Raw genomic sequence first — 18,427 nt, forward strand, 5'->3', positions numbered from 1 at the left:
AGCTCGCGGCTGCTCCCAGTGCCCCTGGGGGGGATGCGCGTGGCCCGGGCCCGGGCCGGCCCACGCGGCCGCGAGCGAGGGGCTCGAGCTGCCCCCGGGCGCGGGTGGGGGCGGGGCCTCCGGGAGCCCCGCCCCCGGCCCGCCCGCAGCCCCGCCCCGCGCGGCCCTCGGGCGCCCCCTGCCGGCCGCCGCCGCCGCCGCCGCCGCCGCCTTGGGCTGGTGAATGGGCCGCGCGGGCTCCTCAATGGGGCCGCGGGGGGCTCGCAGCCGGGGGGGCGCGTCGCCCCCGCGCGCCCGCGCCCGCCGCGGCTTCTGAGCGTCCGCGGGGCCGCCGGGGCCGCTTCCGCCGCGGGCCGGCGCCCGGGGAGGTCCTGGGCCGGGGCCGGGCGTCCCGCGCCGGCCCCCGCCCGCGCCGGCCCCCGCCCGCCCCGCGAGGAGGGGCGGGGCGGGGCGGGAGGGGAGGGGCGGGAGGGGAGGGGAGGGGAGGGGAGGGGAGGGGAGGGGGCGCCCCGGCTCGCCGCGGACTTCCGCCCGCCCGCCCAGCGCGGCCCCGGCCGGAGGAGGAGCGGGCCGGGCCCCGCAGCACGCGCCGCCGAGCCGGGGCCGGGATGGAGCCCGCGGCCGCGCCCCGGGCCGACATGGCGCCCGCGCTGAGCCCCGAGGAGGAGCAGGTAAGGCCGGCGGTGGGCGTGTCCGGACCCCGGCCCGCGCCCCGCGCCCCGCGCCCCGCGCCCCCCGCCGCCCGCCTTTGTCCCGCCCGCCCCGACCCGCGGCTCCCGGGGGCGCCGCGGGGAGGGCGAGGCCCGGGCCCTCGCCCCCGCCGCCCCGTTCTGCGGCCGCGGACCCGGACCGCCCCGGGCCGGGCCCCCCGTTTCCTCCTCGCCCCCCGGCGCCGCAGACCGGGGAGCCCCCTGGGTCGCACCGCGGCCGGCCCGCGGGGTCCCGGCTGGGGTCGACGACGCGCCCTCGCGCCCGGGCGCGTTTTCGGACCCGAGTTCGGAGAAGCCCCGGCCTCGGCCCGTTCGTGGCGGTGCATTTCTCGCCCCCCCTGGGAATTTTTCGCTCTGCGGCCGCGGTCTTGCCTGCTCGATGCCTCCAGACACGGTCAGCGGTCAGCGGGGACCGGGCGGAAAGGGTTCGGCCGCTCGGCCAAAGGGAGGGAGCATCCCGGTGGCCGCAGCCCGGCGCAGAAGCTGTTAGCCAGGGCCTGGTGCGAGCAGGTGGGCCCGGAGCCCCTGCTGCCAGCTTTAGGACCTTCAGTTTTTGGAAGGGACAGGACTTTCCCCTCTTCTCCAGCGAGACGCCGGGCTCCCCTGTTTCTGAGACCTGGAGACGTTGGTATTCTGCTATGAAAATAGCTCTCCCCTTTTGACATAATGCATATGTATATTTGTTTACTGGTGTTTTTTTTTTCCCCTCCCCGGAGTACTCAAGGGCTGCATGATCCTAGCTATGTAAGATAAACCCTACAGATCAAACATATACTGATAGGAACTCATAACTGCATTATTATTTTGGGGGGGGGAGTTGGGCCACACCCAGCTGCACTCAGGTCTTAACTCCTGGCTCTGTGCTCAGTGGTCACTTCTGATGAGGCTCAGGGTCAGGGATGGAACCTTGTCAGCTGTGTGCAGGGCAAGTGCTCTCTCTTGTGTACATCTCTCTGTTCCTATTATTTGTTGGATGTCCCTTGCAGTGTTCAAATGATCTGGGGCCACTCTCTCCAATTCTCGTCCACTGGGCTGTTTGGTTCAATGCCAAGGCTGTGCCACATTGCTGGGACCACACTAGTGGTGCTGAGTCAGGGCATGTATGGTGTCAGAGATTGAACTCTGGTCCTTGTGCATTCATGGTATGTACCCCTGACCCCCTGACTCTGAGCTGTCCTGGCTTTTTTTTTCTTTTTTTTGAGGGTGGGGGTACACCTGGAGATGTGTAGATGCTTAGGGATTACTCCTGGCTCTGCACTCAGGGGAGTATATGGGATGTAGGGAATTTAACCCAGGTTGGCTGCATGCAAGGCAAATGCCTGCCACGGTACTCTTCTCTCCAGCCCCGTGATACTTGTGTGTGTGTGTGTGTGTGTGTGTGTGTGTGTGTATGCTATGCCAGAGATTTGATACATGTGCCAGACCTTTCGCATCTATTTTTGCTGCTAAGCCACATCCCCAGTCTCCTGATAAATACTATTTTAAAGGTCATTATTCAAAGACTCATTTCCTATCTGTGTTCAACTGATAGACCAATCCTCATTTTTTAACTTTGATGTTTCTTGCCTTCACTTATTCATTTCTTAATAAGTGTAGAGCCTACTAGTGAGATGCAAGGTGAAAAAAAAGCTTTGCCTTTATAAGGGCCTGATACGAACAACAATTGAGTAACACTAATTGTTTTCTGAGTGCCTCCTTTGAGTCAGACACTGTGCTGAACATGTTGCATATAGTTAATCCTCCCCGAGTAATCGAATTGGGGAGGGCTTTTGCCTTGCACGCGGCCAACCTGGGTTCCATCTCTGGCATTCCATGCGGTCCCCAGAGCACTACCAGGAGTGATTGCTGAGTGCAGGGCCAGGAGCAATCCCTGAGCATTCCCTGGTGTGATTTCCCTTGACCTTTCAAAAAGCAACCCCCATCCCCCACGAGATTGGAATTATTAACTCATTTTGCACATATGAAAATGTAGGCTGAGGGAAGGAAACTGTTCATAGCTAGAAGGGAATGGAGCCATGATTTCTACTCACTAGATTTTTCTGTCTCCCTTATAAATGTTGCCTGTTAGGCTGTGCTTTCATGTAAAGATTAGTCAATGAATGGGGCTGGAGCAATAGCACAGCAGGTAGGGCGTTTGCCTTGCACAAACGATTCCCAGCATCCCATATCCCTGAGCACCGCCAGGAGTAACTCCTGAGTGTAGAGCCAGGAGGAACCCTTGTGCATCGCCAGGTGTGACCCAAAAAGCAAAAAAAAAAAAAAAAAAAAAAGATTAGTCAATTAAGGTGTCAGTATTGGTACATTGCAGCCAGTTTTGTGAGTTTGAGGATTTATATGTCTTGTTTTGATGATATTTTAAAAGTATGGGTAAAAATTGGGAAAATCTTTACTCATTATAGTGAAATGCCCGCAGACAACATACACAGTCTATGCAGAGATTGTGATGAGGACTCTGGGGATAGCTCAGTGTCAGAAGTGACTGTCTTGCAAGCCCAAGGCCGCTGAGGCTGCAGGTTCAGTTCCCAGCAGGGCACTCCTGGCCCCAGTGTGAGCCCAGTGGCTCTGCTGATAGGGATCCCTGGGTCCCCAGCCAAGTGTGTGGATCTCCTTTGTATTACAGCCAAATGTGTTCAGTCGTCCTGCATTGCAGTAACACACACACATGCATGCACACACACACACACACACACGGACTTTTTTTAAAAAAAAAAAGGAAAAAGAAGTTGTGATGAAATTATTCTTGTAATTACTCTTGGAAAAAAGTGTTTCTTAAGATAGAATTGGCAGTTCTCCGTTTTGAGGTGTGGCCCCAATCAAACCTCTTTTTTTTTTTTTTTGGGTCACACCTGGCGATGCACAGGGGTTACTCCTGGCTCTGCACTCAGGAATTACCCCTGGCAGTGCTCAGGGGACCATATGGGATGCTGGGAATTGAATCTGGGTTGACCACGTGCAAGGCAAAAGCCCTACCCGCTGTGCTATTGCTCCAGCTCCAAACCTATTTTTTTTTTTTTTAGTCTTTTTATTTTAGGCAAGATAAATAACTCTCCTTGGGGCCAAATATGAAGGACATTAAAAACCAAGATGGTTTTGTGTCAGTAATATAGTCCCTCTTTGGTGTGTTTATCTGTAAATGCAAAAGCCTTTTTATTTGGTTTGTTTGGCCCACACATACCCTGCTGTGGGGCTGCTACCTGAACTGATGCTTGGGGGCTGCTCTGGAGACCCTGTGGGGTGCCAGGGATGAGACCAGGCCTCCAGCATGCAACCATGTGTACTTGGTACTTTGAATGATCTCCCTGATTCTGAAAGTCTTTTTTATTTCTTATTATTTTGGTCTTTGGCATATGACCAGTGATGGTTGGGTCTTACTCCTGGCTTGGTGCTCAGGGATCATTTCTGGTGGTGCTTGAGGGATCATATGGGGTGCTGGGGATTGAACCCTGGTTAGTTGTGTGCAAGGCAAGTGCTCTATCTGTTATACTAACTCTCCAGCCCCGATCAGTATTTTTTTTTTAATAATAAGAAAGGGCTGGACATTTTTTTAAATCCCCCAATTTTTTTGTGAACCAAAAATTTTTAAAAAATTAATAAAAAATGTATTTATTTTGGGAGAGTGTTTGGGCCACATCCAGAGGTCCTCAGGGGCTTTTCCTGACTGTGCTTGGGAGTGACCAAATCTGGTGCAGGCATTTGAAACCAGTGTTGCAACCACTGCAGCCTTATGCAAGGCAAGTGCCTTATAACCCTCTGACCGTGTATGATTTGTTTGTTTTGTTTTGGGGTCACACCCTGCAGTGATCAGGGTTTACTCCTGGCTCTGTATTCAGGAATCACTCCTGGTGGTACTCAGTGGAGCGTTCAGGATGGGGAGGGGAGCATAGACAGCTGTGTGCAAGTCAGACGCCCTACCTGTACTATCCTTTGGCCCAACAAGTTTCTTTTTTTTTTTTTTTTGTGGCACACCCGGCGATGCTCAGGGGTTACTCCTGGCTCAAGCACTCAGGAATTGCTCCTGGCGGTGCTCGGGGGACCATATGGGATGCTGGGAATCGAACCTGTGTTGGCCATGTTGGCTGCGTGCAAGGCAAACGCCTTACCCGCTGTGTTATCGCTTCAGCCCCTCTTTTGTTTGTTTGTTTGGTGGCCATACTTGACCTTCTTGGGGGATCATGTGATGCCAGGAATCAAACCCAGGATTTTCTTATGCAGAGAATATGTTCTGATTCTTTGAGCTTCTCCCCGGCTCTTTGGTCGTAAGTTGTAAGGAGAACTTATTTGTAATAAATCATAAAATAGACTTTTAGTAGCTTAAAGATACTTGAATTAACCAATGATGACCTTTTAGGGTCTTTGAGCTTTGCTTGGGTTTTCTTACAGTGATAGAACAAAATAAAGGTTATTTTCCTTAAGTGCTTTGTGTTTTTATTCATACTTTTATTTTAAACTAATGGTGATTTTATTTAAGTTTTTTGGGGGGCAGACCTGGTTGTGCTCAGAATTTACCCCTGGTTTTGCACTCAGGAATCACTTGGGGGACCATATGGGGTACTGGGGATTGAACCTGGGTTGGCTGTGTGCAAGACAAGTCTTCCACCCTCCGTACTACGAGTTTAATAACACAGTGCTTCTCTTACATTAAAAGCGGTAAATTTTCTTTAAATTTGTTGTGATTTAAATAATACATGTTTTCAAAGCTACTTAAGAAAATTCCTGCTTTAAAGTTCATGTTCCTGGGTCTAGAGAGATAGCACAGAAGTTAAGGTGCTTTCCTTGCATGCAGCCAACCTTGATTCAATCCCTGGCACCAGACAGGGTCCTAGAGTACTTCTGGGAGTGATCCCTCACGCAGAGCAGGAATAACCTTGAGCACCGCCAGGTATGGCACAGCACTCTTCCCCCAGCAGCAAAAAAAAAAAAAGTTCAGGGACTGGAGCAATAGTACAGTGGGTAGGGCACTTGCCTTGCACGCAGCTGACCCGCTTATGATTCCTGGTACCCATTATGGTCCACTGAGAACTGCCAGGAATGATCTCTAAGTCCAGAACAAGGAGTCACTCCCAGGCATGGCCAGGTGTGACCTGGAAAAAAAAAAAAACCTTTAAATTCAGAGTATATAGCGTTGTGCATTGTTGTCAAGACTAAATAAATTAATACATGTGAGCTTTCAGTCCGATGCTTACACAGGGCGCATACTGTAAAGTTAGCTATTATGATGTTTTCTGTCTTTGAATGAAAAAATTTCAAGGCAAGTTAGCTTAAACCAGCCCAAAGGAGGAAAGTACTCCTGGTTAGCTTGGAGACCATCACTTAGCAAGGATTCTTATGAATGCCAGGACATGGTTCGTTTGCAGCGTTTTAGTGTAGCTTTCAGAAAATAGTTTGTGTTCTTAGAATCATCGGAAACTAAAAATGTAACTGCCTTGCAGCAGACTTCAGAAATTTTTGGCATTTTTCCCAGGGCCAGGGGTTTTGTCCTGGTTCTTGTGGTCAAGAGCTTCCCTTTTCCCATAGCCTTACATGTCCTGTGCTAAATGTCATCTCTGCCCCGGAAGTAACCATGCGTCAAAGACCAAATGATTCATGAAGTTTAAATTGAGGCCTTCCAGAGAGGGAAAGGTGAAGAATGCCCCATTTTTGGTTCTTTCCAATTAAGAATGATACTGTACTTAGCAATTGGGTGAAAGCTCATTTGCGTGTCAGATTCTTACTGTGAACATTTCTGAGCATGTTGAACCTCCGTGTTCACTGACTTTCCTTCTTCCGCCGAGAGGATGCCTCGTTCCAGCCTTTGTCCAAGACTCTCCAAGAAAAATGGGTGGCAGGGATTACCTCCCACACCATGCAGAACCAGTTGATATTTCCCTTGTGGGGCTGGCGATGTGTGAGTGTCTCTGCTGTGTCAGCACTCGTAGCTGACTTTACCAGTCCCAACCCAGGCCAGGCGTTTGTCAAGCACTGGTGGCTGAGGTGGGTCACGCCGAGAGAGGGAAGCACTCTTCTTCCTAGTCTGCCTCCCACCCCACTTTTCCCGGCCACGGCAACATCTTCATTCCCCCATATCCACAGTGAAAAGATGACTTCTGAGTGTCAGAAGGGTTTTACCCAGAACCAGGTTGTTTTATCAGTCACCTCCTGGACTTCCAGCATCCAGAAATGTTCAAAAATAAATGTCATGTAAGCCAATGTAGAAATAAATTTTCTGAACACATCAAGAGTGTTTGACTTAGTTTTGTGAATATTCAGTAGACCTGGAGGTTTTCTGCAAGACATCTCATCATTTGCGCTCACTTAGAATTAATTAGGGCTTGAGCAGGCTTGGGGACTATATGTGGTGCCACTCATCGAACCTGGGTAGGCTACAGGCAAGGCAAGTGCCCTACCCTCTATACTATTGCTCCAGCCCTCTTACTTCTGTTTATAGCAAAGTGGGTGATTCATTGCAGTATTACGATCAGAAGATAAGGGGTCAGAGAAATAGCTCAGTTGACTGAGTACATACTTTGTATGCCGGAGGCTTGGGATTGACTTCTCACATTCATGGGTCTTTGAGCACTGCCAGGAGGAGTGACCCTGAGCACAGAACCACGAGCACTGCCGGATGTGACATCCTCCCCCCCCCCCAAAAAAAAAAATCAGCCACATGCCCTAACAAAGTATTTGTTAAGAGATGAAGACCTTTTGTCTTTTTTTTATTTTTTCTGGTCATACCCAGTGGTGCTCAGGGCTTATTCCTGTCTCTGTTCTCAGGTATCACTCCTGGAAGGGCTTGGAGACCATCTGGGATTGTGCAAGACAAGCTGTACTATCTATTTGGTCCCAGGACCTCCAGTCGGTTTTTTTTTTGGGGGGGGGTCACACCCTGCGATGCTCAGGGGTTACTTCTGGCTCTGCACTCCTGGCAGTGCTGGGGGACCATAAAGGGTTCCGGGAAATGCCCAGGGGTTACCCCTGGCTCTACACTCAGGAATTACTCCTGGCAGTGCTGGGGGACCATAAAGTGTTCCTGGAAACGCCTCCCTCCTGTACTATCACTGTGGCCCCAGGACCTCCAGTCCTTAACTGTTTCATAACTTCACAACGTCCCCCACCCAGTCTGAAGCCTTAGATAGCAGGATACTTTTCCCCAGAGCAATCACCCTCTTTTCCCCTGTGTGATTCTTTCCTGAAGAGCTCCTAATTGTGTGTGGACTATCACAGTATTGTATTCCTCTTCCTCTGGAATAGGGGAAGGTGTTCTTGGGGGTAGGTGGGGTAAGGTAAGTAGTTTAGTGTCCTACACGCCTTAGTGCTGGAGGCCTGTGCTTGTCGGAAGAATCTCCCTTTTGGCGTTGGCTCCAGTTTCGGCTCCCGTAACTGTGGACCTGAGTTACTGAGCGCCCTGAATCTAAGTTTGTTGTCTTTTGGTTGTTTTTTTTGGCCACACCCAGTGGAGCTCGGGGTTTATTCCTGACTCTGTTCGCAGGAATCATTCTTAAATTCTTAACAGTAACTGTATGAGGTGCCCAGGATTGAACCTGGGTTGGCTGCTTGCAAGTAGGTACCTCACTCACTGTACTAGCTCTCTGGCCCCTCAAACGTGGCATTTTTCTATTTATGAGTAGAAATAACAGAACCACTTATAAGTAGAAATTAAGTGACTAAGATTTTTTTTGGCTTTTTTGGGGGAGGGTCAGTCCTGGCTCTGCACTCAGGAACTACTCCTGGTGGTGCTGGTGGAACACACGGGATGCCGGGGATCGAACCCAGGTTGGCCACGTGCAAGGCAAACACTCCACCCGCTGTACTATAGCTCTTGCCCTGTAATTAAGATTTTAAGTAGGTGAAACCTCTTACAGATACAGGACTGGAGTGGTTGAAGAGATAGTACAGGAGGTAAGTTGCTTGACTTGTGCGTGGCCAACCCAGGTTCTATCCCTGACATCCTGTATGGTCTCCTGAGCCCCCTCAGGAGTAATCCCTGAGCATGGAGTCAGGAGTAACCCCTGAGCATACCTGGTATGGCCCAGAAACAACAAAACAAAACCCATAACCTTTTACAGATATAAGATCCTCGTCACCACATGCAGTAGGTAAATAGTAAAGGCATGAGACCAGAGACTAAATGGTCTCCCCTAGCCCACCAGGAGTACGCCCAAGTACCACCAGGTGTAGTCCCGAAATAAATAAACAGAGATAATGGTATTCATCCCCTTCATTTTTAGGAAACAGGATCGCTCTGGAGCACAGAGCAGGAATAATCTTCAGCAACCCCTGGGTGTGGCCCAAACCCCTCCCCTCAGTGTACACACCCAAAAAACAAATAGGAAGAAAAGACCGACTTAGTAGTCATGAACTGGAAGATAGCCTAAAACTTGTTTGTTTGTTTTGGGGTCTACCAGACAGTGCTCAGGGGTCACCCAGTTCTGTACTTGGGTGATCATGTGATGACAAGGATCAAACCTGGGCCTTCTGCCGGCAAAGCCTGAGCTCAGCCTGTTGATTTGTCTCTCCAATCCCAGTCTAAAGCTTCTAATAGTGAAGATGGTTATGAGGTTGTAACTCATTTGATCTGTCGGCACTTACTGTGACTTTCTCTGTCTTACTGCTGTTCCTCCTTCACCATCTCTTCTTCTCTTTTTTCTTCTTTTGTCTTTGGGCCTCAACCAGCGATACTCAGGACTAACTTCTGGGTCTTACTTCTTATGGCATGGGGCACCATATGGGGTGCCGGGAATTATTATCTGGGTTGGGTTGGCCCTGCGCTAGGCAGTTGCCCTACCCACAATATATCTCTCTGCCACTTTATTGCTTCTTTCAAAGTAAATTTATTACTTGGAAACGTTCACTGTAAATGCTTATTTTACATGTGTGAGGCCTTGGTTTAGATTCACCCCTGAAACTCATCCGATGATTAAAAAAGTTGCTCAAGAATGATAGTTTTTGTCATCTTCCATATCTCAAACAGCCTTAGTGAAAAAGTTCTCATTTCATGATTTACCTCTGGCATTTTCACCCAGGGTGGCCATAAGGCCCTCCTCAAAGTTAGCACTGTTTCAAAAATGTCACAGTTGGAGTGTGCTGCTGGCACCTGGTAGAATTCTGCTAAAAACCCTGTAATGTTGCATATCTAAGAAATTCCTGACTCACAGTGTCCAGAGTGCCAAGGTAGAGAAACCTTAGACTGCGTCTGAAGAATCTTGTACCAGTTTTTAGAAACAAAGTCACACATTCCTACTTTTTTTGGGATTTTTTGTTGGATTCTGGGCCACGCCCCACCATGCTCAGGGTTTTCTCTTTGCTCTGTGCTTAGAGTTCCTGATTGGACTCTGAGGATCATATTGTTGCAATGGAGTTCACGTAATCAATGTCACTGAAACCACCTTTAGGGGAGAAGCAAGATTTTTATTAACATCTCGATGAGCTGCAGCTAGGCAGTCACTGGAAATTGCGAGCCCAAGCAGAGGTTCAGAGCGCTTTATGTAGGAAGAGCAAAAAAACAGGGTTTCTTGATTGGTGCTTGGTGACGATACTTTGGGGTACATTCAGGCAGGAGGGACACAATAGGGGACTTAGGGGGGACCTCGTTGCTGGGAATCTTTGGGGTGAATACATTCTTAAGTTCCATGTGGACACATACTAAAGATATTAATTATTTCCGTGGCCCCATCTCCCCTTTCTTGGCTCTCCTGTTCTGTCTTTTAGTCAGAATCTTATGATTTATGACTGTTCATCTTTGCCTGCAGTAACAAGTCTCACAATGGAGACATTACTGGGCCTGCTCGAGCAAATGATGAACAATGGGAAGACATCTGGCAGTGCTACTTCTTTCCTGGTTCCCAGAAGGGGCCGTTCATATGATCCCCTGCCAGCTGCCTTCCACGGCCTCCCTGGTTACCTTCTTAGTAACCTGCTTAGCTACCGGTGATGTTTCTAACTTTCCCACCACAGTAACACTCCAAATAAGGCTTTTTTTTTCTGGGGGGGGGGGGCCATTCCCAGCAATGCTCAGGGATCACTCCTGGTTTGGGGAGCCATATGGGATGAAGGGGATCCAGCCAAGGTCGACCACATGCAAGGCAAATGCTGTAGCGGGTGTATTATTGCTCCATCCCAAGATACACCATTTCTTGAACCAAAAAAGGGTACATAGAGGCAGAGTGGCCGTCCAACCCTTACCTATCAGAGTACGTGGGGTGGGGGATTGAATCTGGGTTGGCTGCTTGCAAGGTGAGCACCCTGCGTGCCGTACTCTCTCTCCAGCTCCTGCCTCTTGTTTTTGTTTTGGGGCCACGACTGGCAGTGCTCAGGGGTTCCCTGTGCTCAGGAACCACTTCTGATGATGTTCAGGGGTCCATATGAGCTGTCAGAGATTGAACCCGGGTTGGTTGTGTGCAAGGCAAGCGTGTTACCTCTTGAACATGTCTAGCCCCCCTCCCCCTTTTTTTTAACGTAGGAGTAAAGGTAAAGGTAAAGGCCCTCCCGTTGATCGTCGATTTGCTCGAGCGGGCCCAGTAACGTCTCCATTGGAGACTTTGTTGTTACTGTGTCTGGCATATCGAATACTCTCGGTAGCTTGCCGGGCTCTCCGAGAGGGGCGGAGGAATCGAACTTGGGTCGGCCATGTTGGCCGCTTGTAAGGCGAACGCCCTACCGCTGTGCTATTGCTCCAGCCCAACGTAGGAGTACTGCTATTTATTCAGCCGTTGATTAGGCTGATTGAATTGGGCATGAACTCTACCTTACTTTTCTTTTTATAAATTTATTTATTGAATCACCATGAGAGCAGTTACAAAGCTTTCAGGTTTAAGTCTCAGTCATACAGTGATGAAACACCTGTCTCTTCACCAGTGCCCATTTTCCACCACCAAAAACCCCAGTATACCACCCCTCCCCCCTAATTTCACACCCTCCCCCTACCTGTGGGGCAGATGATTTCCACATTACTCTCTCTCTGATTTTATTCAACATTTCGACTTCAGAGCCACCATTATTATTTGGGATTTTACCCCAACACTCAGATCTGCTGAGAAGGCAGCTGTAGACAGTTTGTTTTCTACAATTTGTTTTCTATTGCTGGTTATGAACAACATGAATGATGTCGCGTGGCCGCAGTAGTGGCTGCATGATTTTGGAATTCTAAAATTTTAACAGTTAAATCTGGAGGGATTTCTGCCAACACCTGCTGGGTTCCGAGCTTTGTTCCTGAGTCTCTGGGATCATGGCCATTAAGCAGCTTGATCAGGAGCCAGAGAGGCCGTTTGTGAGCGGCAACTCCGGATCTCAGGGCAGGGAGGAATGGGCCGGTTCCACCCCCATCCCATGAGGCCCCGTGTGTCTCGTCACTGTGGGCCCAAACCTGACTGTCCAGTGGCCTCTGGAGGATGATGGCCACCGAGCTGCCAAGGGGGAGCAGGCGGAGGGACAGCACCCTTTTCCTCCCGGGACTCCTGTAATTCACTGCGGGACCAGATGCATTTCTGCTGAAAGCCGCTGGGTTCTGAGATTTGTTTATGAGTCCTTGGGATCATGGCCGTTAAGCAGCTTGATCAGGAGCCAGAGAGGCTGTTCGTGGGCGGCGTCTCGGGGTTCTTGTTGGGGTGGGGAGGAAAGGGCTGGCTCCATCCCCATCCCATGAGGCCCCATGTGCCTCGTCACTGTGGGCCCAAATCTGATTGTCCAGTGGCCTCTGGAGGATGGCGGTCACCGAGTCTGGCCCCTATTTTTTAAATAATTGTTTTGGCTTTGGAGCGCATCCAGAGGTGCTTGGGGTTCCTCGTGAGCTCCTCAGGGCTTACTCTTGGTGGTGCTTGGGGAACAGATGGGGGCTGGGGCTCGAACCTGCACTGGCTGCATGCAAGGCAGGTGCCCTACCGGCTGTACTGTATCTCTTCAGCCCCATCCTTTAAAGAAAACTTCCAACCTGTTGGGGCTTGGGGGCCCCTCTGGACAGTTCACTGGGAGGCCTCAAGAATGCAGTATGCTCGGGCTCTGTGTGTGGCTGCTCCTAGTGATTCTTGTTGTCGTTTTTAGGGTGGAGTAGGGGCACCCAGCAATGGTAACGGTTTCCTCTGGCTCTGCACTCAGGATCAGTCTTGGAGGGCTTGGGACTATGTGTGGCGCTGGGCACCAAACCTGGGCCCGCCATGTGCAAGGCAAGTGCCCTGCCCTCTCTAGTGTCGCTCTGGCCCGTGCCCCTGGGTGATTCTTGCAGGACTGTGTGGAGCAGGGAGTTTAGTGAGGTTAGCTCCATGTAAGACTTAGGTTTAACCCTGTTATACTTCTCTGGCCTACAGGGCCTTCTTTTTAAAGCTAGTTGGCTTTAAACACATTTGCTATTCAGAAGTTCCAAACGTAAGCAGGTAGCTTTATAAATGGAAAAACTCTAAGCTAGTTTTTAAATAATACAGCCCTCACAGAGAATAAGCTGTTTCTGCTGCTTTTGCGTGCCGTGGTTTTCAGAGATGAAGAGATGTTATATGCCAGGAAGAATAGATCATAGAGCCCTTCTAAGGAAGGATTAGATGGTGATTGTGGCCTTTGCGTTCCCCTCCAAATGTTTCTGAGTGTTGCAATGAAGTGTGTTCTTTTTGTAAAGTGGTTAGTATGTTGCATTCCTTGCCCTTTTCATGTTAGTATCTATGGCGCTGCAGGTTTATCGGTCACGAACAAATAATAGTAGATACATTCCCTCAGGGGCCCCTAATTTCCTGTTGCTGTGGGTCAGGTTTTTGTTCAGCATGGATGGGGTCTCTGTCCCTGAGGAGCTGTTCTCTAGTTCTCTGTAAGTATTTCTCTAGCTCTTCGGTAACTGTCAAGGAGAGGAGCCTCTCATGCCTATAAGACCTGTGTTTCTGCATCATTAGTGTGAGAGGTCAAAATCTGTCTGCTCAGGAGTGATTGGGACTTCACTGAAATGGTTTTTTCCCTCACACAGCCTAGGAAGTGGGTAGTGTTTTGCTTAGGATGACATAGGGTTATTGAGGCGCTGTGGGGATGATATTCAGGGGCTTTCAGTAACTTACTGAGGAAGAAGTACTAGGATTCAGACTCCTTCTTAACTGCAGTTCCCACTCCAATAAGCATCATTTGTGTTCACATTTCTATGTACCATGTGCCTGTATGATTATATATATACCAGTAACAGCTCTGCCTTGTCTGTCATTTGTGGGTTGAGCATTTTGGCTTAAGCCAAAGTACTTAATTGTATACTTATTTGTGAAAGAACTTATTATGTACTGTATTTTTGTTTATAGTTTTAATTTAAAAAAGAGCATTGGGCCACACCCAGTTGTGCTCAGGGCTTTGTCCTGGCTCAGTGGTCAGGCTTCACTTTTGGTGGGGTTTAGGGCCTCGGGGTTCTAGTGCTCAGGATTGAAGCCTGGATGGTCACATGCAAGAGTGCCCTACCCACTGTGCTGTCTCTCCTGTCCATAGAATTGATGTACTTTAACGGAGAGAGTGGACTTGTGGATGCGTGTAAGGCAAAATGCCCTTTCAAGATGTCCTGAGTCTCCCCTTTGTGTTAAGACTAGAACTTTAGGGGCGGGAGAGAGAGTACTGGGTTCAAGGGGCCTGCCTGGCATGCAGCTGACCTGGTAGATATACATGGAGCAAATTATTAGAAAATTATTTGTGGGGGTTGGACACATACTGTGCTCAGGAGTTATTCCTGACCCTGTGTTCATGGATCACTTCTGGGGACCGTGGATGGTGCCAGGGATCAGACCAGGCTTGGCTGCGTGTGAGGCAAACATGTACCTGCTGTACTTTCTCTCCGTCCCCTTCAAGAAAGTCTTGCTGTCCCCGGAGACCTGAAACCTGCCTCTGATGCTCCGTTCCTGGTATCAGTGACTTTCAAGTGTACCTGCGTGAGCACCAAGTAGGGACCCAGGGAAGATGGAGAATCTGATCGAGCAGGTTTGTGGTAGTTCTGGAGAGTATATATTCTTGACATGTCCCTGTGAGATTCCAGATTTTTCTTTGGCACTGCTGTATCTTTCCTTGTTTTTCAATCTAGTTGTATTCCTTCTTGAAAAATTTGTTGTTAGTAAATTGCTTCTGATGGTCAGCACTGCCCTTTCTATGAGCTTATAGTTCGTCTTTTAAGAGGATCCAGGGCCAGAGAGATAGTACAGCAGGGGGGGCACTTGCCTTACACGTGGCCGACCTGAGTGTGATCCCCGGCATCCCATGTGGTCCCTGGAGCACCAGGAGTAATTCCTGAGTGCAGAGCCAGGGGTAACTCCTGAGGATCGCTGGATGTGACTTAGAAAGCTAAATAAATGGCTAATTAATTAATTTAAAAAATTAAAAATAAATAAATAAAAGGATCTAGAGGGGCTAGAGTAATAATAGTACAGCAGGTAGAACGCTTGCCTTGCATGCAGCTGACCTGGGTTAGATTCACAGCATCCCAGAGGAGTGATTCCTGAGCACAGAGCCAGGAGTAACCCCTGAGCATTAATGACTGTGGCCCCAAAAACAAAATAAAATTTTAAAAATATAATAAAAAGGATTCAGAGCTGAAGTGAGTACAGTAGATGGGGTGCTTGCCTTACAAGTGGCTGACCAGAGTTTGATCCCCGGCATCCTATATGGTCCCCTGAGCACTGCCAGGAGCGATCTCAGAGGACAGAGCCAGGAGTTAAGTCCTGAGTACTACTGAGTGTTGCCCAATTCCTCCCCCCCCCCGCCCGCCTCCCCAGTTTGTTTAAAGAAAGGTCCATAGACTAAGTTTCTGTGTCCACATCTGTCAGAGAAAGATCAGGTGTATAGTGTATCCAAGATGCCTGGGAAATGTTCCTTCTTTGCAGTCAGGACCCTGTTTGCTCATCCTTGGGCTTGGCCACCTGCTTTTGCTTTTTGTCGCAGAGCAGATCTCACCAGGCTCCCCTAGGATTCTCAGAACTGTCAGGTTTGGAAGTGATTGTGAATTTACAACAATTAAGGACTCTACTATTTTAAGCTTTATTACTTGTTTTCTACAAGGCTTGCTCTTTCCTTTTTCACGTTGAAGATTGTACTTATTGGTAGATAATGGGAGAAGTAGGAGTTGATCTAGACAGTTCTCACAAAGCACTTTTTGTTATTCTGGCCCCATTAACAGGTCTTTACTCATTCTGGGCTGTGACTTTCCCTTTTGGTCAGAACCGCTCAATTATTCCTTTCTCTGTGTTCTCCGCCTTTGTTCGTGTGTGTTTGTGAGTGCCCTGGAACATCTGGATCCATGGAGAATGCTGTGCGGCCATCCATCTAGTCTCTTCAGGTTGTCCCTTTTAAGATTTGAGTTGGTGGAACATACAATTAATATAATTACCTGTCAGATTCTCCTTTTTTGAGGATTTTCTTTATAAGTGCCAGCATGTAGCCGGAGAGATAATACAGCAGGTAGAGTGCTTGCCTTGTACGTGGTGGACCAGGTTTGGTCCCCAGCACCCTCTGTTGTGCCCTAAGCCCCGCCAAGGGTGATCCCCGAGGAAAGGGCCAGGAGTAAGCCCTGAGTAGCCCTGCTATGACCCCAAAACAAAACAGCAAAAGCATTTAAGTTTTGTTGGAGCAAGCACAGTGAAGTAAATTAGTTATGTGCCCTCTGAGGGTGCAGACTGGGGGGGTGACCTGGGGACATCGGTAGAGAATGTCATGCTGCCGTTGGAACGTTGTAAGGCCTGAAACATCTGTGTTACGAATAACTTTGTAAATCACAGTGTTTTAATAAGAATAAATTAGAAAAAAACATACTAGCATCTGTGTTCCTTTTAGAGGTTTAGATTGTGGGTTTTTGCGGCAGGGAAGGGCCACTCCCTGGAGTGCTCAGCCTGGCAGTGCTCAGAGGGGACGCCAGTGATTTGGGGAAATTGAACCGAGGACATTTGTACACGCGGAGCGTGTGCTCTACCACTGAACCACATGTCTGGCTCCAGGATAAGGTCTTAATTTTGTGAAATTGATTTAAAAAAAAAACTTTCATTACTCAGACATGTCATTTTTATTCAGTATTCTGTCTGTGCTTGTGTCTTCGGCATTTCCACAATGATTTTCTGTCTTCAAAGAAAAGTGTTTTTGAGCTTGTCACTGACACATTTGGCCTGAAACCTCCAGAGCTGAACTGTTTTTCCTTTTTATTGGGGTGGGGTGGCGCTCCTGAGCAGTGCTCTGGGGAGCCCCCGGGTCACCACGGCAGTACTTGTCCTACCTGTGAGGTCTCAACACAGCAGTGCATGGGTCCTGCAATAAGGTGCTGCCTGACCCGATGCTGCTGGGGTCCCCGGGGCTGCAGTCAGCAGTGCTCTCTGTATGGGGCTGCCATGTGGTTAGGGATGAAACTTGAGGACTCATAACAGATGCTCTAGCCTGTCTCTGTAGCCCCTGTAGGGCCAGGATTGAGGCCAGGACCTCTTTCGCCAGGACCTCTCTCACGCAAGGCCAGTGCTCTCCTGCCCAGTGTCATCTCTATCACTGACGTATTTTATTATTATTATTATTATTATTATTGTTATTGCTTTTTGGGTCAAACCTGGTGGTGCACAGGGGTTACTCCTGGCTCATGCACTCAGGAATTACTCCTGGTGGTGCTCAGGGGACCATATGGGATGTTGGGAATTGAACCCAGGTCATCCGAGTGCAAGGCAAACGTTCTACCCACTGTGCTATCGCTCCAGCCCACATATTTTATTTTTGATTTTTGATTTTGGGCCACAACTGGCGGTGCTTAGGGCTTACTCCTGGCTCTGTGCACAGGAATTACTCCTGGCAGGGCTCGGGGGACCATGTGGGGTGCTAGGAATCAAACCTGGTCAGCCGTGTTGAAGGCAAGTGTCCCGATTGTTCTTTCTCGGGCGTGTTTTTTTTTCCATATTAGCCTCCTAGAACTTGAGACCCGTTAGCACAGACTCCTCGGAGTTGGCCTGGTACCTGCTACATGCAGATTTTGAGCTTTCCGAAACATTTTATTTTGTTATTATTGTGGGGACACAATGATGGTGCCAGGATCCAGCCAGGGCCACACACTTGTGAAGCATGTACTCTATCAGTCGAACATACTCCGTGCCCCAAATGGGTTTTTGTTGTTGTTGTTTTCGTTGTGGACCAGCATACTTAGAGTAGAGGTACAGAATTCTGGCGTGCCGGAGAGAAAGTACGGTCGGTAAGGCCTTACATGTGGCCAGCCTGGGTTCCATCCCCGAAGAAGGAGGAGGACATTTAAAAACAAGCACAGTGAGGACAGAGAAGGGACCACTGTGACAATGATGGTTGGAAATGGTCACTCTGGACAAGAAAGAACTGAGTGCTGAAAGGAGGTAAAGGGATATACATGATGCCCTTTTGGTAATAGTATTGCAAACCATAATGCCTAAAAGGCAAGAGAGAAAGAGAGACAGAGACAGAGACAGAGAAAAGTGTCTGCTGTAGGGGGAAACTGGGGACATTAGTAGATGGAAATGTGCACTGGCGAAGGAAGGATGTTGGAAACCCAATAATAAACAACTGTAACTGTGTGCCTAGTGGCAATTCAATTTAAATAAACACCCTGGCACTCATATGGTCACCTGAGTGATCCCTGAGAGCAGAGCCAGGAGTAAGCCCTGAGCACTGTTGGTTGTGACCCCCCCCAAAAAAAAACCAAAAAAAAAATAATGATAATAAACATACAGCTACACAAGAATAGTATGTCTGTAGGTTTTTTCATGCCAGAGATTCCTCATCCAAAAATGCTATACTGACTCTCTAGCTCCAGG

General features: G+C 49.2%; 1 protein-coding gene across 1 annotated transcript in view; it reads left to right on the forward strand.

Annotated features, from left to right (window-relative positions):
• Nucleotides 1-565: 565 nt before the first annotated feature.
• Nucleotides 566-18,427, forward strand: part of PTPN9 (protein tyrosine phosphatase non-receptor type 9) — a 94,503-nt gene continuing 76,641 nt past the window's right edge. Inside the window, exon 1 of the mRNA XM_056128764.1 lies at nt 566-671. Coding sequence (XP_055984739.1) covers nt 609-671 — 63 coding nt within the window. The 5' untranslated portion in view covers nt 566-608. The remainder of the gene's footprint in view (nt 672-18,427) is intronic.

The sequence above is a fragment of the Sorex fumeus genome, unplaced genomic scaffold (genome assembly GCF_029834395.1).
Source record: "Sorex fumeus unplaced genomic scaffold, SorFum_2.1 ptg000067l, whole genome shotgun sequence".
NCBI lineage: Eukaryota > Metazoa > Chordata > Mammalia > Eulipotyphla > Soricidae > Sorex > Sorex fumeus.